Here is a 24,547-nt window from a genome sequence, read left to right on the forward strand (position 1 = left end):
GACATACCCCCACTCGACCAATGTTGCCAAAATATTTGTTTTGTTTCGGTCGTATATTTGTTCTGATTAAAATATTCTATATTATGTACCAATTTCATGGAAAAATCAAAGATTTAGTCTTTATATCCGCATTTAAACGATCATAACGTTTTTTCCATCGGAATACAGCAAAACAAAATAATATATATTCGTTGTTGGACATTACGAAAAATATCTTCACGCCTCTTCATTTTTGTAAGTTGCTTTCTGAGTCAAGCAACCTCTGTCACAAGAATAATTTTCTCTGTTCGGATTTATTTTAAATATTCTAAAACTACTTTTCTGCAAGGTTTAATTTTTGTTTTGGAGGAATGTATAGGTTTTTACATGTGATTGTTTCGGAGAAAACAGCAGTAGAAAATACACTCTCCTATTTACACCGATGATCGATTCAGTTGAAAACTGTAAAATTCAACTGTATCGATAATACCAAAGGAAGAACAAGACGCGACTTCCGGGATAACTTTCTCCCTGTTTGCTCAGTACTTCCAATTTACTCGGTACTGGAACAAAGACAATTTTTACATGATGTTCAAAATATTTTCATACTTACGCTACACAGCCTGTTGATTTCGAAAAGAGGCATTTCCGCATTACTCCGCACACAGAACAGAATCCACGATAACCGCGCTACCGGATCTCTCGGGAATTTCAGTTCTGGATAATATGTTTGATTTCGTCTGCCAAATAATGCCTGCACTTCATAATTACAGACGGATGTTATAGAAAGAAAGCGGTATCTCGAGAAAACAAAAAAATCAACACGGTTAACAATCGTCGTTTTATGTTTGATATCACAATATGACAACACTTCCAAGCAGCCCTTTGGTACTTTTAGTTTCCAAGCCGAAGGTTTGCCTATGTCACTTTCGTCCAATCACGAGCTGGTTCAGAATTGGTTCAAAAACAGAAGACAGAGCTGGCGGATCCTATCCTAGGGTAAAACTATTTGTTGACAAATCTAGTCGACCAACCACATCAAAATAGGTCGACATTCATACATGCTGCTTTGGTGGAATATTTTGAATATTTTTGTTCTACAGTTTCAATTAGACTGTTTTGTTTAACATACAAAATGATATCAAAAGCTAAATCAGGTCAGTGTCGAATGCACAATGTTCAGTTTTACAATCTGCTACCTCGTGGAATCAATTGTATGGCGGCAAATGAAACCAGCTGTAAACTAGCACTCGCCAGGTTAGTATTCCTGTTACGGTGAAAATTTTAGGTGAATCACATGCACTTATTGTAGGGATGACGGAACTATTGAAATATGGAACCTTGCGGGAGCTCCGTTTCTAGAAAAATCGATTCCAGGATACGAAAAAATATCGGTCGAAGCTTTGGCCTGGGTCGGTGAAAGGCTGTTTTCCGTTGGGCTCGCCGGAACGTTGATTGAATGGGATCTACGCCAGCTCACGATTAAGAACACAATTCTACTGACCGGTAATGCTGCGTGGTGCTTGGATGTTAGTAAGGACGAGCGAAGACTGGCTGTTGGCACCGAGGGTGGATATATCAATGTGTACAACGTTGAAAACGATGAGATTCAGTACGAGAAGATTTTGGATAAACAGGAGGGAAGGATCGTTTGCGTTCGGTTTGATTATAGCGGGGATTTTTTGGTGACCGGTTCAGCCGATGCGGTACGAGTGTGGAATCTGAAGAAGGGACATGCGATTCACAAGATGACAACGGGTCGCTCGCACCGTGATAACGAAACTATTGTTTGGGATGTGTTGGTTCTGAAGGATTTCACCATTGTTTCCGGGGATTCTCGAGGAAAGATCATGTTTTTTGATGGTAACATGGGGACTGTTATCGATAGCATTGCGGCATCGAAGGTTGATATTCTAAGTTTAACCACCGATAGTGAAGAGAAGATTCTCTATGTAGCAGGAGTGGAACCGAACATAAAACTGTATCAAAGGGTTGAAGTTACCAAGGCAAATGAGAAGATCAAAAGCTACGTCCGGACATTAAACAGAAAATATCACACTCACGACATCAAATCGTTGGTCATGTACCGAAACAAGTTGGTATCGGGTGGAATCGATGGTTCATTAGTTATTAGTTCGTTCCCTCCTTTTGTCAAAGACAAATACCAACCGTTTCTAGAGGCGCCCAGTTCAATGTTGGCTCAGGGAAGTCGAATGATCCTGCTGAAATACGTTAACTATTTGGAACTGTGGTTGCTAAGTTCTGTTTCGGTGGAAAGTAAAAAAATTCTACAGATAAGAAGTAAATTGGACGAACACATCATTGCTGCCGATATTTCACACGATGGAAAATGGATCATTTATTCAACTGAAGGAACAATTCGTCTGTTTCGATTTGAGTATCGCAGCGATGGAGAATCCAGGCTTATCCCGGTACGAGCTGTTCCAGAACAGTTTGAACCAAGCTACCGAGTACAGTTCACTCACGATTCTAAGGGTGTTTTCCTATTCAAACGAGGCGAAGTGATGGAATATTTTGCCTTCAACGATCAGGACGATTTCGATCACAAGCAAACGATTGAAACGGCCAAGTGTGAGTATTCAAAGATTCAATAGAGAGGGGGTAACAGTAGGTGATGTTTTTTTTCTCGTTTAGGGTTCACTGACAAAATCCATCTAGTGGCAATTTCGCAGGACGACGGATTTCTGGTCTGTGCAAGCTTATGCTGTGCGATGTTGGTCTTCAAACGGGAAAAATTTGGCCGCTGGAAACGGCTTACAAATTTACCGAAATACAAATTTCCTCCGACGGCGATTGCGATCCAACCGAATTCGCCCATACTGGCAGCGGTTTTTCCTGATCACAAAATCTTCCATTACGATTTTAGCGAGTATAAGTTTACCTTTTCATCTTATCTGAAGCTGGACTTGATGGAATGTTCACTGAACAAGATAATCAATGGCATTGTGTTCGATCCGCGAAATGACGACGTGATGATTCTGCAACAGGATTCTAATATGTTGGTACTGCAGTTTGAGGATGATAGCGAAGGGCATACAGAACGAAAGAGGAAAAATTCCGGAAAAGCTAGCATCGATGATGACGAGAAAAATATAACCAAGCGCTACAGTTTGACGGTGCTGAAGAAGTTCACTCGATTGGTGAACATTTTCTGGCTAGGGACCGACGAAATGGTCGCTGTGCAAGCTAATCCTCTTTCGATGGTGGAGCACTTACCTCCGGCCTACCGGATGAAGGTGTACGGAACGGCGTAGCCAATAAATTGGATATTAATTGTAACTTAACAAGGAATTTCCTCAAAAAAATACACAAATTAAAAAGGCCAAGCTTCAATCTCGTCATTATTTGAATTTTATTCTCGACTTTGACTTTGGTATCTTTGACCACCTTTCAGTTCACAATCGCAAAAAAGTCACAGAAAGCTTCTCGTTGTCTGCAGTACTGCAAACCCCAATGAACAACGTCAATTACCATCCTCTCCCGTTGACTGCTAATATTGTTAGTTTTCAGTTGTCTTTCTTAGATTTTTGTTTGTTTCTTTGCTAGACGTGTTTTAGGTTACCTTTATTCTAACGACGTTTAACAAGATGCGTAACTGATGTCTAAAATCATTGCATTGTTACTTTGTTATCATTTACTAACTGAATCTCGCCGCCGCCACACCTTTGAGTGCTGATATCACTGGGCGGTTTGTTTGTCTGATCAATACGTACAATACAGTTGAAGCGCAAACACATAAACTATTCCAGTCTACTGAAAGTTGCTTCTGTTAATTGATTAAATTATTTGTTTCTTTCTTTCTGCTGATTGGTTTGGTTTCAGTTGCATGTGATGCGGGAAAATATATTGATCGATTTTCGATAGCCTGTTTTGAGGTGTTTTCATTTCGTCTTGTAAAGAGGAACACAGCTTGGTTGTTCTTTTCGTCTATTTTGCAGTATCGGTAGATTAATCGTTATTTTTTTTTGTTTCTTCTTCCGGCAAGGTCGTCTGAAGATAGTTATTTGAAACTGAATTACAGTAAGTAGGTCGAATATTTCATTTTTTTTTTCAAGTAAATCCAAATTTTACAGGTATGTGTGCGTCCCGCTCTTACGTGTTCCATGTCGCGTTGCGATAATCTCAAAATATTTGTTCTATACAACAATTATTTAGCTTAATAGATTTCTCTTCACAGTTATATGTTTAGGCGATAACAGTGTTGTGATGAAAAAAGATGATAGGTTTTTACTTGCCCTTACAATCTAGGATCGTTTTATTCTTTAGTGTTTTTCTCTGTTTTGATTCATTCACTTTTTGTCTCTTTGTTTAATATAGGTTTTATTGTATATTGTATAGTTTCGCGTGTTGCTACTAAATTAATATAGTTTTTTGTGTGTAAATGTAAAGAAGTTCTTTTATCTATCAAAGCAAGTAAAAGAAACAAAACAAACATTTATTTCTATTCGCGCGACGCTTAGTTGAATGCACTTTGATTCATTTTGTTGGATTTTTTACAGTAAATTTAAGTTATATATTATACTAGATAAATTTTCTCACATCCACTTAACCGTTTATTTGTTTGTAATATTAAATTAGATTTATTACGAGTTAATTCGATTTAAGTTATTTGTCTAAAAAACACGAAAACAAAACCTTACCAAAAGAAAGGATCGTGACATAACTTAAAACAGACGCTAAATTTAAATAATCTGCAGCATAGGGGGGGGGGGGGGGGGGGAGTATAATAAAATACACACACGCACAACCGCCGCCTTGTCGGAGGAAATCGGAACTTTAAGCCGCCAGCAGGTTCCGTATGTTTTTCGGTGTGTTTTCCTCGTTCAGATGTTTGGTGGTGTACCGCAGAGCATTGAGCAGGGGTTCCGCCTTGACGGCTGGTTGGGCTTGCAGCAATCGGACGCAACCTTTCACGTCAACGTGGGCACCGCGTGCGAAGGCTCCCACCGGGTGCACGTGGTCGTACAGTATCACCAGACCGACCATCACTCGCAGCAGCAGCAGGTGCGTTTCCTCACGTTCAATCTGGGCCAACAGTTTTCTGTGAACGAACAAAGCAGGCGGTTAGTTCGAAATGTCATAAAGCAAATTTCACATTTTACTTACGGATTTTCCAGCATTCGCAGGCACACCTTGGCCATCGTACCGAGCGTTTCCGTCGTGTTATCTACGTTGTCGGAATTGTCCTGGACAAACTTCGATGTCGCTTCGCTGAGCACTTTGAGCATGGGGGTGGCATGAGCATAAAACAGAGACATTCGATTCGCCAGCTCGGTGCTGACGATCAGTTCGTTGCTCTGGTCTAACCGCTGCCGGCTGGCAATCCGCCGGTAGTAGCTGAAATCATTCTGAATAGCGGGGGTCTTCATCTGAAAGAGATGCTGTCACTAAACGAATCTGAATCTTGTGTCACATCAGCGGCCTACCTTGTACTCGTCAAACTTTAACACAAACTCCAGAATTTCTGCCAGCTGTTTGACGAGGGCTTGCTGCGTTTCCAGGTGCTGTGTTGGATTCAGGCGGCCACCGACCAGCTGACCCAGCAGCATCGGCACTATCCGTTCCAGCTCGAGTGAGTGTTCGTAGCATCGTTTCAGTTTCTCCACCAGCGGTATCACAATGTTCCACGCCTTCTCCTGACACTCGGGGGACGGATCGGCAATGGCTTCGCGGATTTCTTTGCCGGCGCCCTGGAAAGGTAATGATAGTAAGGGATTATTAATACATTTGTCGATTCCTGAGGTTGATATTGGTGTTTGAATGATGTCAACAATATAATGCTGATTTTGTTGTTGGATTTAAGTCGCTCTAATGTTTGCAAAATTCATTTTAAAATGATAATTTACTTATCAAAATTATTGTTAAACGGGAAATGAAGGGAAGTCCCACCAGGAACGATATGCAGAAGAAAAACGAAAATAGCGATGAAGCATATTCAGGAAAAAGCGGCTCGTTGTAGATCCAGTCGGAGCCGCAGTTTTCTCAAGGAGCGGAGACATTTCGCTACCAGTAGGCAAAGGAAAGATAATGCCTGTGACAGAACTACAGAATACGTAGGCACTGGCATAAAAAAAACTTGGAGACGCTGTGGGCTGAAAGAAGACCTAACAATCGAACCAGTCAAGTCTGGTTCAGAGTAGGTAGGCGAAAAAAATAAAGTTTGACGAAGCCTAAAAGCGTGATCAAGACATCGGAACAATCAGGCGGATTGGCCTGTTCAACAAGTTAATTGGTCTTACAGAGAGCTCATCCGCAGAAGAGTACGTGAATGACATGTGGCCATGTCAAGATACAAGCTGTCTTAGGCAGGATTCGAATTGAAAGATTCATGGTAAGCAAGCCTTCTTTTAATGGACTGGTGACTGGCGCACCGATTTTACGCAGGATGCGGTCAACACAAAAATCCTCCAGGAGATGAAGCTGACCAATGTTGCAAGACCGTGTGACAGTGACGGAGATTTACCTAGTTACCTAGTCAAGTAAACAAATCATACACTTACATACACTTTATATAACAGACTACTCGACTAACATATGATTAGGGCCGTAAAGCCAAATTCATGTTTTTCGTTTTATTGTATAAATAGCATCCTTATTATTCATTCTTTACGCTATTGTGAGTATACATTCGAAAAACATTATCAAAATTATGTTATTATAATTTACAGTAAACGGCGCACAATCCATATTAAACGAATGGTTTTCACGCCCTTTGCTTCAGTTTACGGCTTAGCTGCATTAAGTGCTTGAATTGGCATTTCGGACCTTTACTTTTTGTCCTTATATAATCCTGTGAGTTATTTTAGGAGGATTTTATTATTGTATAGGCTTTATTGATGTCGATTTCCAACCAAAGAGTTATCGTATCAAATGTAAAAAAATTAATATTAATATTTAATATGTGAAATTTGTGGTTGGTCGTTTTTTCCATTTTTGTAAATAATTGTTATTGTCTGATTCTTCAAACAATAATGGACTTCTTGCATCTCTATTATCTTTGTAAATAACCTGTGCAACATTGCTAACAAAAACAGTAAAACCAAGTAAAACTTTGTTATAATATTATATATTAAAAGGCTCAAACGTGCTTACGTTATATTTGAAAGTCAGTTAAGGACTCAAATTAACGGCTGCAAAACCAAAACAAAGCAAACATGTTGAAGTAAACGGCGCAAAGCAAAGGACTTGAAAGCCAAATCAAAAATTTTGATTTGATTTGGCTTTCAAGTCCTTTGCTTTGCGCCGTTAACTTCACATGTTTGTTTTGTTTTGGCTTTTCAGCCGTTATCTTGAGTCCTTGACTGACTTTCAAATACAACGTAAGCGCTTTTGAGCCCTTTAGTTCAAACCACCTATTAGTAGATCCCAGTGACAAAGCTTTTTTAAATAGCTGAAATTTTTTACAATTTAGCAATAAACGCTTACGCTATATTCAAAATTCAGTCAACGGCTCAAAAACTATATGAAAACAAACAAACAAACAGAGTGAACGGCAAAAAAGTAAACCTCCCGAATACTACTGATCGATTTACGATTTTGTAATAATGTTCTCGTCAACAGGATTCGACTTACTTCTTCGTAAATATTACCTCAACTTACTGTTTTGTCTATACACAAAGCAATGTACTATTTTCTTTTTCAGTGGCCGCTGGTATTTCTGACCCTCCAGTTGGGGAAGAAGTGGCAAGTATAGTTGCTGATACTCCCACGGTTGCAAATTTCGAGGAAGTAGAATTTGTAAACAAAACTACAAACAACACTTTCCTCGAAGGTGTTTCGATGATTATATCATCAACGCCGATAAGAAAAAGCGGAGTCATAACATTCACTGATCCCCGACAAACACTTCCACTAGATCTATCAGTATCAATGATTGAGAACGAGCAACCTTTAAATTTAACGATGCAGACTAGCGATGTTCCATTAGATCTGGCTATGCCGAAAAGTAATACTCCGAAGAAGTTAGCAACGGAAAAGGCGATAAATTTGTGTGTGGCGATACCCGAACAGAAACAAAGCTTAACCATATCATCTCTTCCGTCCACTCATCAAGGGATTCTTCCCGAATCTGTCGAATATGTGGAAAAAGCTTCAAACGCTCGGTTTACTTTGCCGGCGCAGTGTGCTGCACAAGCCAAGTACAAAAATGATATGGGACCTGGTTTGTACGTGTTATCACCACAGCACAGTGAATCAGGCAGTGAAACCGCATTTGACCACACGAAAACGATGGATCACCAGGGACAAAGCATGACCGTTTCGATCGCTGAATCCTTCAAAGATTCAGACCGTCCAAAATATTCAAATCCGGGGTACATTCAGGAGAATGATACTGATAGCGACTCAGAAAACCATGAGAACGTAACGGTTGAAGGATTAACTGAGCAAGCACTTTCGGAGTATTTTGAACCATTTGCTAATCAGACTTTGATCAGTACCGATGAGAGTAGCGATGAAAGCAACTGCGAAAGTGAGGGCAATAGCGACATAGAACAGAAAGGTACGAGACTGCTCAAAATTGTGATACAGTTTAATCCATCAATCCCCACTGTTGCCTACCATTGACGGTGGAAAATGCAACGCTGGGTTTTAGTGGGACGTACATTCATTTTATTACAACATTACCATTGTTGTTTTAGTTTCAGTCACAACGTCGCCTTTTCATTCCTTTGACGACAACCAAGGCGATAACTCTGACAAGGAACAATTGATAAGTAGGAAGAAACGTCCTGCATGGGTCATCCGAAAGGAACGGAAAGAACGAGGGTTCAAGTATCAGAGAACTAATGGTACTTTTGCTCCTGCACGAAGCATAAAAAAGCCTTGTCAGTGCTCGCGGCTTGAATGCTATTCAAAGTACAACGATACGTTGCGCGGTGATATCCTAAAAAATTTATTGAAACTGTCATCATCTGGCCAGAACCAATTTATTTGTAGTCATGTAATCGTCAAGCCTATTGCCAGAACACGCGTGAGTGCTAATAAATAATATGTAAAACAAAATAATTTATATTTTCACTCTTACTTTTTAGGTAATTAACTCACGAAGGATTGCAACAAGAATATATAACCTCCCCGCACTGAACGGTCAAAATCGTGTGTGCAAAACTATGTTCGTTAACACTCTTGACATCGGTGATAAAAAAGTTCGATGGTTGGCCACGAAAAGTGTAGCTAATGGCGGTATATGTCCTGATGACATGCGAGCTGACAATTTCAATCCACATGCCTTGACCGAACAAGAAATCGATTCGATTAAACAGCATATCATGTCGTTCCCTTCGAGTGAGTCGCACTACTCTCGCGAAAAATCATCCAAAAAATATTTGAGCAGTGACCTGTCTGTAGCGAAAATGTACGACCTTTATAAAGAACAGTGCACAACGATAAAAGCCCATGCTGTTCATTATAACACATATAGGAAAGTGTTCCGCTCCTTGAATCTATCATTTAGAAAACCGCGCGTTGATACCTGTAATACTTGCGATGAAATGCAAACTCGATTACGTATAGCTACAGATGGTGAAAAAGCACCAATCAAAGAGGAGCTTGAAACTCATCACCAAAACGCCCAAGATGTGTATAATCAGAAGCGTTTAGATATTGAAAAGGCCAAAAAGATGGGTGGGTAATGTCTGCGACATAACCGGAGAGATGTAGAATACATAAGGAACACGCTCTTCAAATATGTTGATACTCATTGGAATTTTCGGACAAAAGGTGATTTGGGCGAGGAATATTTCAAATTATTCTTTACAAAAATGATGGTGGTCCTGAAAAGGACCGGTTTTGTTGGCGTTGTTGGCCTTGGTGAGGGAGATGGCTAACGATGAAATTAATTGTTAGCATGAGGAAGTCGCGTAGTACTGGCCAATGGAAGAACAGATAATAATTGATTCCTGAAAATCAATTTTTCTTTATTCATGTAAATTATACATACTTACAAATCTAACAGAAGATTCCTGATCATATTTCTGAATCATTAGTGCGAACATTGTGTAATTTGGTTAAGTACAATGAAAGTTACAAACTTTCCAAACTCGACCTTCTGTTCATTCAGAAATATTGAAATGGGGTGTCGTGGTCACAATAAAAAAAGATGGGTGGGTAATGTCTGTCACATAACCGGAGCGTCGTTATTTCAATTCGAGACGTTAATTTAAATCTAATAATATTCAACAGAATCACGTTTGAATGGGAAATTTTCAAATAATTCTCTATGGTAATAATGGTGGTTCTGAAAAGAACCTTTGGTATCGGCGTTGGTGTTGATGGTGATGCGCTGGATCGTTGGATATTTTTGGCATGATAGTTACGTGCCTGGCGAACTGTTTTGTAGCCTCGAACAAAACGACAAGACTGGCTTCTTCGGGTACCATTACGGCTGAACTTTATAAGCTTAGCTCGACTTTGAAATCCTGCACAATCTCACGAATCAGACACTGGTAGGGCCATTTTGTTTGCTACTAGCACGGAGCTGCACAAAAAATCATTTAATGCAGTTAGTTCACGGGGGCTGCCAAAAAGCTTGAATAGAAGCATGCGACTTCAACGTTTCTCTTAAACACATGCAACAACACATTCGTTTTGGTAATACTGATAATAACAGTAGAAAGGAATGGAAAAGCAGTGCACGAAACGAGCGAGAGGATAATTTAAATTTTTGTTCCTTGTGCAAGCTACTTCTTTCCACCCAACGTATTATGTTGCTTGTTGAAAATTTGCTACACACCTTAAAATAAAAGTTTCAGTTTAACTCTCACTAGAACACAATTGATTGGTCCTGAAAAGAACCGTTGCTTTTATTGTAATTTACGCCCACTCCCACAAACCGACCAAGTAGGCATCACTGGCTTCATTACGGCTGAGTTTTGTAAGCGTAGCTCGACTTTGAAGTAATACACAACCTTACGAACCAGACGCTGGAATGTTAGCCAGCGGATTAGTTGCTCCGTTGCCCTTTAGTTGGGGCGAAATACTAGCATGGCGACAGTTCCTGATCGGTAGTTGGTTGCGATGGGCCACCAGTAGCTGGGGCACTTTTGCGGACCGTCATCATCGCCAACTGCTTTCCTCCGGTGGACTGGCTGCTTGCTAGTGCTTGAACGAATACGAATGATGAGAAAAACCGACCGACCAATATTCATATATGAAAACACAAGAAAGCACTACTATCGCTCTCCCGCTCGTTTTCGTGCCATTCCTGTGCCTTTCCTTTCCGTTCGGCTACCAATACTAGCATAACCAAAACGAATATTCTGTCTTTCCATCGCCTTCAATCTAGTGGCCAGTGCTAGCAAACTTGCATGTTCAGTTTTTCAATAACAACATTCCAACAATATTTTCAAAGAATGTTGCAGATTTGAAAAGAAGGAAAGAGAAGATTTTCACAAATTTAAATTCTTTTGTTTTATTTGTTAGCGCTGATAAAGGCTATTTAGTTTGCTACTAGCAAGGAGCTGCACAAACAAATCGATTTATGCAGTTAATCAACGGAGGCTGCCAAAAAGTTCGAATAAAAGCATGCGACTAGTGTACTTTGCATGTTCTATATTTTATCAATACTAGAGAGGATCAATAAAATAATTCAAATTGTTATAGCGACATGGAATTGTGGCAACACTGGCCATGAGATGGTGGGGGAACACGCACATTCGTTTTAGTTATGATGGTAGTAGCAGCAGAAAGGAATGGAAAAGCAGTGCACGAAAACGAGCGAGAGAAGATAATTTAAATTCTCTTTCTTTCTTTCCACACATCGTATTTCTTATATTGCTTTCTGAAAATTATTTGTTATACACCATAAAATGTAAATTTCAGTTTAACTCTTATTAGAACACAATTAATTGGTCCTGTAAAGAACCGTTTATTGTTTTATTGCGGGAGCATAATTCAGACGCACTCCCCGCGGACACGGTAAGCTAGAAAGCACTATTTTGCATTCTCGAACAAACCGACCAAGTAGGCATCGTTGGCTTCTCGGGCCATCATTACGACTGAGCTTTGTAAGCGTAGCTCGACTTTGCAGTCCTGCACAATCTCACGACCCAGACGCTGGAACGATAGCCTACTCTGTTGCCCTTTAGTTGGGGCGAAATTCTTGCAGGGCGACAGTTCCGATGAGTCACCAGTAGCTGGGGCACTTTTTCCGTCCGTCGCTATTGCCAACTGCTTTCCTTCGGTGGACTGGCTGCTTGCTAGTGCTTGAACGAATACGAATGATGAGAAAAACCGAACGACCAATATTCATATACGAGAAAGCACTACTATCGCTCTCTCGCTCGTTTTCGTGCCATTCCTGCGCCTTTCCTTTCCGTTCGGCTACCAATACTAGCATAACCAAAACGAATATTCTGTCTTTCCATCGCCTTCAATCTAGTGGCCAATGCTAGCAAACTTGCATGTTCAGTTTTTCAATAACAACATTCAAACAATATTTTCAAAGAATGTTGCAGATTTGAAAAGAAGGAAGGAAAAGATTTTCACAAATTTAAATTCTTTCGTGTTATTTGTTAGCGCTGATAAAGGCTATTTAGTTTACTACTAGCAAGGAGCTGCACAAACAAATCGATTTATGCAGTTAATCAACGGAGGCTGCCAAAAAGTTCGAATAAAAGCATGCGACTAGTGTACTTTGCACGTTCTATATTTTATCAATACTAGAGAGGATCAATAAAATAATTCAAATTGTAATAGCGACATGCAATTGTGGCAACACTGGTCATGAGATGGTGGGGGAACACGCACATTCGTTTTAGTTATGATGGTAGTAGCAGCAGAAAGGAATGGAAAAGCAGTGCACGAAAACGAGCGAGAGAAGATAATTTAAATTCTCTTTCTTTCTTTCCACACATCGTATTTCTTATATTGCTTTCTGAAAATTATTTGTTATGCACCATAAAATGTAAATTTCAGTTTAACTCTTATTAGAACACAATTAATTGGTCCTGTAAAGAACCGTTTATTGTTTTATTGCGGGAGCATAATTCAGACGCACTCCCCGCGGACACGGTGAGCTAGAACGCACTATTTTGCATTCTCGAACAAACCGACCAAGTAGGCATCGTTGGCTTCTCGGGGCATCATTACGACTGAGCTTTGTAAGCGTAGCTCGACTTTGCAGTCCTGCACAATCTCACGACCCAGACGCTGGAACGATAGCCTACTCTGTTGCCCTTTAGTTGGGGCGAAATTCTTGCAGGGCGACAGTTCCTGATCGGGTTGCGATGAGTCACCAGTAGCTGGGGCACTTTTTCCGCCGTCGTCATCGCCGACTGCTTTTCTTCGGTGGACTGGCTGCTTGCTAGTGCTTGAACGAATACGAATGATGAGAAAAACCGACCGACAGATATTTATATAATCGCGCTAATATGCACTACTATCGCTTTCTCGCTCGTTCTCGTGCCGTGCATGAGCCTTTCCTTTCCGTCCGGCTTCTAATGGCCTAACCAAAGGAATATGCCGTCTTTCCCCCACCAAGTGCTCTCGTCAAGCAACCCAATGCGAATAACCATACGAACAAACATGTAATGGACCTATATATAAACTTTTCATTATTTTATTGTTCGGTTGGTCTACCATAACGACGGCTCTGTGCGGGATGGGCTGAAAATTTTCACTTTTCCGAGTCGTTTTCGAAAGATTTTTCAAAACACATTTTTTTTGTTATTAGTACATGTTATACATACTTCAAATTTTAATACAGCATAGAGGAACATATTTGCAACAAATTGGTCTAAAAATCAAATCATTCTGTTAAGTATGATAAAAGTTATTAACGTTCAAAATCTGACGCGGCGCCGCAGCCGATATTTTGAAACGGGACCCCTATATTGAAACCTTAAATGTATTCTACATTAAAAATGCCGATGATACATGTACGATATCTTTCGATCTGCAGAAAGCGTTGGCGACCCCACACTTGAATTGCGGAGAGGTGTTTTATCTGCGACAAATGTACACCTACAACCTCACAATATTCGTTACAGATAAGTCGGGTAACACAGCTAGGTGTTGTTTGTGGGATGAAAGTCAAGCTAGACGTGGTGCCCAAGAAGTGGGGTCGTGTTTATTGAAATTTTTATTCGAGTTACCGAAGAACATTAGGTTTCTCAACTGCTACTCTGACAGATGCTTCGGACAGAACTGCAATACTATTATTTGTAGTATGTTTTCTGCCTTCACGATTCACTGCATTGAACAAAAAAGAGATATAACTATTACGCATAACTTCATGGTTAGCGGACATTCGCATATGGAATGTGACAGTGTTCATTCAACTATAGAGCGGGCCAAGAAAAAGTCATCAATTAATATCGAAATCCCCAAAGATTGGTCAACTTTCATCAGCGGTATTCGTCGTAAGGTTCCATTCAAAGTAGTCGAAATGGAACAACAGGATTTTTTGGCACTGAAAGATTTGGACAAAATATTCAAAAAGCCTTCTCTTGATAGTGATGGTAATGGTTTAAGATTTCAAAAAATTATGTGCTTCAGGTACCAAACGACACTTCCCGGATGTATTGAGTTCAAATACGATATATCAAATCCAACCTGGTCACAGTTCATATTTGGGAGTGCTAATATAAGAACTGTAGTTTTACCGGATCCAATTAACAGAGAGCCAATCGCTTTGCCACAAGCTAAGTTGGATGATTTGAGGAAGCAATTAAAATATATTAAAAACAAACCATACTACGAAACGTTCCTCAAAGAAATAGTTCCCAAAAAAAGAGGTCGGAAACCAGTGAATAATGCTCCCGATAACTTCGATATGGATATGGACATGGAACTTCATGAAGAAGAAATTGATGTAACCCTTTGTTTTAGCGAGTGTGATCCTCTCATATGATTGTTTGTGTATATGCTGACAATAAAAATAAAAATGCAACGTTTATTATTTTACATAAAATACAACAGTATTATATATATTTCAACGGTATTATATATGGCCTGCGTTAAGCCAAACCGAACTGAGCGCCATAATTTTTTTCTTGTATTTTTCGTGCCAAAATTCATTTTGCGCTAACTTAGCATTCACATAAAAGTTAAAGAACACTTACTTGCTTTCGTTAGCTATTTGAGTTCCCAAAAAATAATAGATATTGAAGTTCCTAGTGTTACATTGGATGCTATAGCGATTTTAGAGCATACACCTCAAAATGGCTCTTGGTTCTCTTTGGCTTAACACAGGCCATATATTAAAAGGCTTAAACGTGCTTACGTTGTATTTGAAAGTCAGTCAAGGACTCAAATTAACGGCTTCAAAACCAAAACAAAAAACATATGTTGAAGTAAACGGCGCAAAGCAAAGGACTTGAAAGCCAAATCAAATTTTTTGTTTTGATTTGGTTTTCAAGTCCTTTGCTTTGTGCCGTTTACTTCACATGGTTGTTTTGTTTTGGCTTTTGAGCCGTTAACTTGAGTCCTTGACTGACTTTAAAATACAACGTAAGCGCGTTTGAGCCCTTTAGTTTAAACCGCTTATTGGTAAATCCCAGTGACAAAGTTGTTTGAAATAGCTGAATTTATTTACAATGTAACGATAAAACAGTTCTACTTTCGATTAAAAACATTTAGTACTAGATTTTGCACTCTACCCAAAATAATCAGTAACGATATCCTTTCTGATTTTTCGGGCCATGAAAAAGTAATCCAATATTCAACTCTTTGTTAAATTTATATTTCCTTTGCTGTTTTGCCCTTAATCCAAATTATGCCATTAATTTCAGCGGCCATTTCGAATGCTATTTCCTTCGCAAGCAGGTACAGACGTACACTTCGGAATAAGGATTTTCCGTACCAAATTGATGCTGCAATCAAAAACGAATCCCTCGTGAAGTACACCAAGTTTGCCTTTCTTCCCGTGGGAATTAACGCAAATCAGCTCCGGTTCCAAATCCCGATTGGCTGTTAGCACATTAGTCGTGCACATATGACATCTCCTACGTTAACATCCAGACAGTTCTTCTTGGTGGCACCTTCGGAAGCCATGTATGATAGAGGCCGGTTCACTGGCGCTTATGTCGACCCGGAAGATATGTCGAGCTTTTGGGGATAAGATTCCGATAACAATTACATCACGATTCGGCACGTGCATCTTCTGATAGCAATCTACCCAGAACGTGTTCGGAGCCTTTTTCCGTAATACACTACGTTTGCAGACCAGCACCGCGTCATCGTTGTCCTGTTGAAGTCCAGGACCCAGCATCTTCTTTATTGACCTTCTCTATCTCAATTGCTTCTTCCATGCGGTAACCTGGCAAAACTTGCTGATCCACTATATGGATATACTCAAAAAAAAATTCCGCTCCGAAGTACTGTAGCGTAGAATATTTTACGACACTGCCACTAACAACACCATTCTGTTCCAAGCTCAAGTTTAAGTAGCGAGAGTTGTATTATAGAAACATATTCTCCATTCCTATAGTCGATCAGTCTGTTCCCTCCATTCAATCGTCGCAATATAACTAAAATTAAATTCAACCAATCAACACCCATTCCGTCTAAGATAAACCCGTAAGCCACTTACCTCTCCCTCCGCTAGACCTTCGTGTTCCAGTTGCTTCCATCCTCGGGCAGCAGATTGTTCATAATTAGCAACACGATATCGACAATCCACCAGATTCCGACACCTCCCAGTGTGAGCAAGTTTCCGACGGCCGTACCGGTCTGACCGAGACAGAATCGATCCATGCTCAGAAATCTGTACAACAGGGTCGTAATGAAGTAATGGTTTGTGTACTTGACGCAGGGAAACCCGTCCCGCATAAACTCTCGCGGTTCGGCATATTCGATATTGTCGAGCACTACGCACTAAACTATGGTGGTCTTGACGGCATTGTAATAAACACCACCAAATTTCACATATCCGTGGCCAAGCTCCTCTTTGACCGTATGGTTTTCTCTTGTGATCCACCGGTCCTTGGTGATTTGACCGCTTACACAATTAGAATTCTCATAATCAGAAGCAGGAACAAACAATTTTTTATTATTTTTGGCCCGTTAACTTACGGCTCAAAAGCCAAAACAAAACAAACAAAGTGAAGTGAACGGCGCAAGACAAGGACTTGAAAGCCAAATCAAAACAAAAACATAGATGTAAACGGCGTGGAGCAAACGGCCGATAATCCACCAGGGATGCCAGTAGTGCGCAAAAAGGACGTAAATTGCATTTTGTTAAAAAAAGTGGTGATATATAATGTTTTGCTTCTATTTTGTATTTTGACGTGAAATAATAATGTTTTATCTACCAAATAGGGACATTTTTTCATTAGGCATAATAGACCACTTTAATTAATTAATAAAAAAAGGTATGCTAAACTTCATTCTCATTTTTCTCGGTTTGACATCATTGGCTTTACGGCCCTAATCATATGTTAGTCGATACTAGCGGAGAGAAAAACAGTAAAACTAGCAACCATGAATGTAAACTGGCATCACGGAAGCTCCCATAAGCTTTGCATTGACTTCCTCTTGTACTTCCCCTCTCAAAACCATCATGCTCGTTTTGCTGCACTTTTTGACAGTCCGTTTGGCTGCACTTTTTGACACTTCGCTAGTCTGTGTATAAAGTGTCTGTAGTTATGGTATATCCCGCTGTTATACTACGGCCAACTCCGCACGTTCGACCATTCCTCGGTAAATGACAACTGTTGACACAAAAACCATTGAACTGCCAGCACTACCAACTGGTGATTTGGAGTTAAACTCTACCAGTCTACAGGTACAAAATCAAATCGAGAAAACGAACGAAAAACGTAGCGACTAAATGGACAGCGGTTTCATTTTGGATACAGAGATGCCAGATACTTTTTTCAAATGTCTGCAAAAAATAATTTTTAAAGTCGGGGAAGTACCAAAAATGCCTAAAATAGATAGAGCTGTAATTTTAAACTAGTGTAGCCAAAAGCATTTATTTTCAAAAATCTGTAAACATCTTTTTTTAGAGTTGTCCTACTGGAGCTGTAGAGCTAGCTTCTCGGAAGGGCTCCCCGTTAGAATCACATACTACAATTTGCAGACGAGACAGGCAATGTCGCCCACTAAAACACTGCATTTGGCAAATTTAGCGGGCCGTGATTCTGAATGTGATATTCATTGTACGGTTCAGGTATGTGCGGGCGTAGGGACTCGCGATTGCGTGTATCATCGCGAAGAGCTCGATCATTTGTACGTTAACGTGTTCGATCGCGTGTGCGTTTGTATGTGTGCTATGTGTATGTGGCACGTGTGCTAACGTGTATGTAACTTCGCGTGAATGAATTCTATTTTATAACCGTGTGCCTTTCGCATATTCGCGTGTGTTCTTGGATAATCGCGCGCGGACCGTGAATCTAATACTTTATTTTTTGGTGTGCTGCTAAGATGCCAAAAGAGTGTGAGATCTTCCATATCACTAGAGTGCCCGGTGATGTCGCCATGGAATTTTTTGATTGGTCCTACTGAATGCATGGACCTAAGTTATTAGGACAGAGAGTAATGGTTTCCGGACGTGACCGATTCATGAGCGCGCGAAAACGGACGTTTGTAGGTTCGTGTTTGAGACAGCGTTTGAAACTTCGTGAGTGCTAAAACGTTCTCCTTATTACCGGGGTGTTATTAAGTTTGCGCGATCGCGAACGTAGGTGTGCGTTGTTAATCGCGAAGGGTTTAAGCAACCACACGACCAGCCACTTAATGAAATATCGCGTGAAAAAAGTGTCCGAGTTATGCACCGCAAGTTACCAGCACATTGAATAACCCCTCGATATGAACAAAAAAATAACTTCTTCAGCAACACTTTCTTGTTTATTTGATTTTCTGTTGCTGTATAGCAACCTATAGCAACCACATTATGTTTACACTTTTAAGATCGGAAAAATTCTCCAGCCGTTGAATCCATTTCAGAAGTTTTGAGAGTCTAAATGGTTTTGATAGTGTGTTTATTTGTAGTACAGGTGTTGTTATAAAGTTATTGTGATTGCAGTTCAGTAATTCCCGTTGTTTTGATAAGGAATTCAACGGCAGCTTCAGTTAAGCTTCAAGCAGTCGGAAACAACGGAGGTTGCCGGCTAGTTTTAGGTCAAGCGAAACTACTGGAACTGCAAGTCGATGGGATATGGAATCCGTAGAAAACCGGAGGTTTTACGTTCAATTATGTGCAAGATAAAGAAAAATATCCGTTTACTCACTTGAAATTGATGTGCTTCGCTAGCCGAATAGTTTGCTCGAGGTCTATAAGAGATATGACCGATTGTATACAAGCTTCTGCAAGGAGATCAATGCAACTGCCAAACATAGGAATACAAGTGAGTAATGCTGGTGCTGCTACTGGACGGTAGCCGGATAATATCCTGCATCTGTTTTTTTTCAGAAGCTTAGTATGGCTGCCAACGTGCGCTACCTGGCGATGTGATAGTCACAATTCTGCCGATGGATAATTGATTCCGTTTCTTAGAAGTCCCAACTTTAATAACCTGACCAATGAGCTTAGCTAGGTGTACACGGAATTCTCACCCTTTTTCTTGTTTACGACGAATGCAAGATTCGGTCGTAAGTGGTTCGTACTCCCGTTTACGACAGCAACATCAAATGGGCATACTATTCGTTCAAATCGATTTTGAACGAATCTCGCATTCGTCGTAAACAAGAATATGGGTGTTTATCAATCACCATTCTAAAGCAAAGTAACTAGAAATAAATACTCGAACAAGGACCCTACAAATCGTGGTAGTTTTCCTGGGACTTTCTTTCGGTACATTGGTAGTGGTTCCTCTGGTACACCTATGACATTGCCGTGCTGTTTTGTTGCTTTGAATAACAGGCCCATTTCTTATAATGTCTTGATAACTTCCAGTGACATATACTGCCGTGATACGCATAACTGTCACATCTGCACAGGAAGCCCATAGCAAATGGGACTGTTATGCGGATCACGGCAGTATATGTCTTTTCTTCTTTCAACCTCTTTGTACAACTACACATACAGCAGGAGGAGACGGACATTACATTGCTTAAATGTTAGTCATGCTTTAAATATGAATTATCTCCCAAAAACATTAGTTTGTCAACGTGTGTAAACATTTCAATTTATATACGATAAACACAAGCGCCGCCACACCAACTATCCGTCAAATTTATTCCGGAACCGGTTCGAAATCCTGAATGGATTCAGTATGGATTCTGGCTCCAACCCAGTTAAACTCATTCCGGAACCGGTTCGGATTTCTGAATCACGCAGAAAAATAATTTTTAATTTCAAATAATATGAGGGTGGAAACAACAAATATCTCAAGTTGTTCTGTGTTCAATAAAATATGTAGGTAGATAAAAATAAAAAAAGTTAAAATAACTCTGAAGAATTTTTTGGATCGAACATGCAAAACATTTGAATAAAAACCTGTTTTAATCCACCTAGAGGTGCAATTGTGCCTTTCTCATTTCTCCAAACTATGATTTAATAGCTGATTCGTACAATATAACATTATGGAAATGTCTTTCATTCTTATTACACTTGGTAAGTATATATAAGAGCACCTTTTTGCATTCATCGCGGTATCGGTTTGAATCGGAGTTTTCTATGTGATCACACTCCACAACCCGTAACTCCGGAGCCGGAAGTCGGATGGAGATCTAATTTAATATCAGTTTCCGGGGACGCAACACCTTTCATTTGAGACTAAGTTGATCAAATCGTTCTAGCCATTTTCGAGAAACCAATATAACCGTTATTCTGAATTTGGATGCTTTCGGATCCGTCGATGGTGGCCAGTGTGGCCAAAGAGACTTTAAATGACTGTTGGTGGACCTAGATCTACAAATTCAATAGTTGTGTTTATATTTTGGAAAAAAAATCACCTTTTTACATTCATCGCAGAATTCGTTAGAATCGGGATTTTCTGCGTGATCGTACGTATCACCCTGTAATTCAGGAACCAGAACTCGGATCCACACAAAATTCAACAGCAGCTGATGGACCTTTCATTTAAAATCAATTTTGTTAAAATCGGTTCAGAAAATTCCGAGAAACCGATGTGGACAAATCAACAAATTTTGTTTTGTAACCATAATCTTCAACTCGTAATCCGGAACAAGATGTCGGTTGAAAATGAAATTCAATAGCAACCTATGGGAATATTATACCTTTCATTTGAATCTTAGTTTGTAAAAATCGGTTCAGCCATCTCCGAGAAACCGATGTGGACATTTTGTTAACAAATCCGCACATACACACACATACATACATACATACATACATACATGCATACATACATACATACATACATACATACATACATACACACATACATACACACATACATACACACAGATATTTTGCGATCTCGGCGAACTGAGTCGAATGTTATATGAGACTCGGCCCTCCGGGCCTCGGTTAGAAAGTCGGTTTTTGGAGGTGTAAGGGCAAGGCGGGGGGGGGGGGTGGGCTGCGACGGAATACTCAACTGCATATTTTGCCTTCCATTTGAGACTTGATTTGAGAAAATCGGTTCAGTCATCACCGAAGAACTGATGTGACTTTAATTGTAGAATATGCCCGGAATTCCGGACTTCCAGAATCGTCGATAGTGGACAATATATTCAAAGAATGTTTGATTGGCAATCAGTTATCTAGATCTGCGATGAGAAGTAATTTGGTGACCATTTCAATAGTTTTTAGCCTCTGAGGTATTACGATTGTACCGATTTATATACGAAATTCCAGTGCACCCTTACTAACTCCGGAAGCAAGAGTCAGAACAGAATGAAATTCAGCAGCAGTCAATGGTATTACTGTATCTTTCATTTGAAATCAAGTTTGTAAAAATCGGTAGAGAATTCGTTGGGGAATGGGTGTGATATTAGCTTAGGAACTTGGCGGGTTCCCCGGGGGCGTCATGAACTGTCATAGGTGGCCAATGTGGTCAAAGCTGCTTTGATTGATCATTAGTGATCCAGACCCGCAAACTAGAGTAATGTTACATCAATTTTAATATGTTTTACATCATTTGAACATCATGGTGGTACCAGTTTATATGGGAATTTGCTGTGTGACCGCACTCTTCAACCCGTAACTCCGGAACCGGAAGTCGGATCAACTAAAAATTCAATAGCAGCTTATGGGAGCGTTATACCTTTCAGATGAAACTAAGTTTGCGAAAATCGGTTCAGCCATCTCTGAGAAAATTGTGTGAGTTTAAATGACACACACACATACACACACACATACATACTAGGGTGGGGCATTGTTATATGGAAAAACCTGTTTTAATCCACCTAGAGGTGCAATTGTGCCTTTCTCATTTCTACAAACTATGATTTAATAGCTGGTTCGTACAATATAACATTATGAAAATGTCTTTCATTCTTATTACACTTGGTAAGTATATATAAGAGCACCTTTTTGCATTCATCGCGGTATCGGTTTGAATCGGAGTTTTCTATGTGATCGCACTCCACAACCCGTAACACCGGAGCCGGAAGTCGGATGGAGATGGAATTTAATATCAGTTTCCGGGGACGCAACACCTTTCATTTGAGACTAAGTTGATCAAATCGGTTCTGCCATTTTCGAGAAACCAATATAACCGTTATTCTGAATTTGGATGCTTCCGGATCCGTCGATGGTGTGTGGCCAGTGGCCAGTGTGGCCAAAGAGACTTTGAATGACTGTTGGTGACCTAGATCTACAAATTCAACACTTGTGTTTACATTTTGGAAAAAATTTCACCTTTTTACATTCATCGCAGAATCAGGATTTGCTGCGTGATCGTACGTATCACCCTGTAATTCAGGAATCAGAACTCGGATCCACACAAAATTCAACAGCAGCTGATGGACCTTTCATTTAAAATCAAGTTTGTCAAAATCGGTTCAGAAAATTCCGAGAAACTGATGTGGACAAATCAATAAATTTTGTTTTGTAACCATACTCTTCAACTCGTAATCCGGAACAAGATGTCGGTTGAAAATGAAATTCAGTAGCAACCTATGGGAATATTATACCTTTCATTTGAATCTTAGTTTGTCAAAATCGGTTCAGCCATCTCCGAGAAACCGATGTGGACATTTTGTTAACAAATCCGCACATACACACACATACATACATACATACATACATACATACATACATACATACATACATACATACACACATACATACACACATACATACACACATACATACACACAGATATTTTGCGATCTCGGCGAACTGAGTCGAATGTTATATGAGACTCGGCCCTCCGGGCCTCGGTTAAAAAGTCGGTTTTTGGAGCAATTGCATAACTTTCTATATGAGAATGGCAAAAGAATAATATTTAATTAGCTTAATCAGCATAAGTTCAATGTTATATTCATGTGATTACATTTTGAAATGTTGGTGGAATGGGTTTGAAAGTGGAGGGAATGGGGGGTTGGTAGAATGGGAGTGGAGGATGCGTCAGAAATCGTTCATCTTATTTCGGTATACGGGGTGGATGAAGGAAATGCGGGCGTGAGGGTGGTCCAAGGGGAGGGGAGTGATGAAGGAGGGAGGTGTAAGGGCAAGGCGGGGTGAGGGGCGGCGACGCAATACTCAACTGCATATTTTGCCTTCCATTTGAGACTTGGTTTGAGAAAATCGGTTCAGTCATCACCGAAGAACCGATGTGACTTTAATTGTGGAATATGCCCGGAATTCCGGACTTCCGGAATCGTCGATAGTGGACAATATATTCAAAGAATGTTTGATTGGCAATCAGTGATCTAGATCTGCGATTAGAAGTAATTTGGTGACCATTTCAATAGTTTTTAGCCTCTGAGGTATTACGATTGTACAGATTTATATGGGAAATTCCAATGTATCCTTACTAACACCCCTGTAACTCCGGAAGCAAGGGTCAGAACCGAATGAAATTCAGCAGCAGTCAACGGTATTACTGTATCTTTCATTTAAAATCAAGTTTGTAAAAATCGGTAGAGAATTCGTTGGGGAATGAGTGTGATATTAGCTTAGGAACTTGGCGGGTTCCCCGGGGGCGTCATGAACCGTCATAGGTGGCCAATGTGGTCAAAGCTGCTTTAATTGATCATTAGTGATCCAGACCCGCAAACTAGAGTAATTTTACATCAATTTTAATATGTTTTACATCATTTTAACATCATGGTGGTACCAGTTTATATGGGAATTTGCTGTGTGACCGCACTCTTCAACCCGTAACTCCGGAACCGGAAGTCGGATCAACTAAAAATTCAATAGCAGCGTATGGGAGCGTTATACCTTTCAGATGAAACTAAGTTCACGAAAATCGGTTCAGCCATCTCTGAGAAAATTGTGTGAGTTTAAATGACACACACACACATACACACACACATACACACACATACATACACACACAGACATTTGCCGATCTCGACGAACTGAATCGAATGGTGTATGACACTCGGCCCTCCGGGCCTCGGTTAAAAAGTCGATTTTTACAGTGATTGCATAGCCTTTCTTTATATGAGAAAGGCAAAACGTAATCATAGCCACATCAACCGAGCACAGTACTTTTTTGGTACCTTTTGGGGTTCCAAACAACTGTGC

At 40.1% G+C, this 24,547-nt stretch overlaps 2 protein-coding genes across 2 annotated transcripts in view; one reads left to right on the forward strand and one right to left on the reverse strand.

Moving 5' to 3' along the window:
- Positions 1-471: 471 nt before the first annotated feature.
- Positions 472-3,334, forward strand: LOC131694070 (U3 small nucleolar RNA-associated protein 4 homolog). Its single transcript, XM_058982441.1, has 3 exons — positions 472-1,236; positions 1,292-2,571; positions 2,635-3,334. Exons 1-3 carry the CDS (start codon positions 1,115-1,117, stop codon positions 3,252-3,254), a joined length of 2,022 nt encoding a protein of 673 aa, XP_058838424.1. The 5' UTR covers positions 472-1,114; the 3' UTR covers positions 3,255-3,334.
- Positions 3,329-24,547, reverse strand: part of LOC131694071 (CYFIP-related Rac1 interactor B) — a 137,920-nt gene continuing 116,701 nt past the window's right edge. Inside the window, exons 2-4 of the mRNA XM_058982442.1 lie at positions 5,427-5,690; positions 5,107-5,369; positions 3,329-5,041 (exon numbers count right to left, since the gene is read on the reverse strand). Of these exons, the coding sequence (XP_058838425.1) occupies positions 4,777-5,041; positions 5,107-5,369; positions 5,427-5,690 (792 nt within the window). The 3' untranslated portion in view covers positions 3,329-4,776. The remainder of the gene's footprint in view (positions 5,042-5,106; positions 5,370-5,426; positions 5,691-24,547) is intronic.

Source organism: Topomyia yanbarensis, chromosome 3 (assembly GCF_030247195.1).
Source record: "Topomyia yanbarensis strain Yona2022 chromosome 3, ASM3024719v1, whole genome shotgun sequence".
NCBI classification, from domain to species: Eukaryota; Metazoa; Arthropoda; class Insecta; order Diptera; family Culicidae; genus Topomyia; species Topomyia yanbarensis.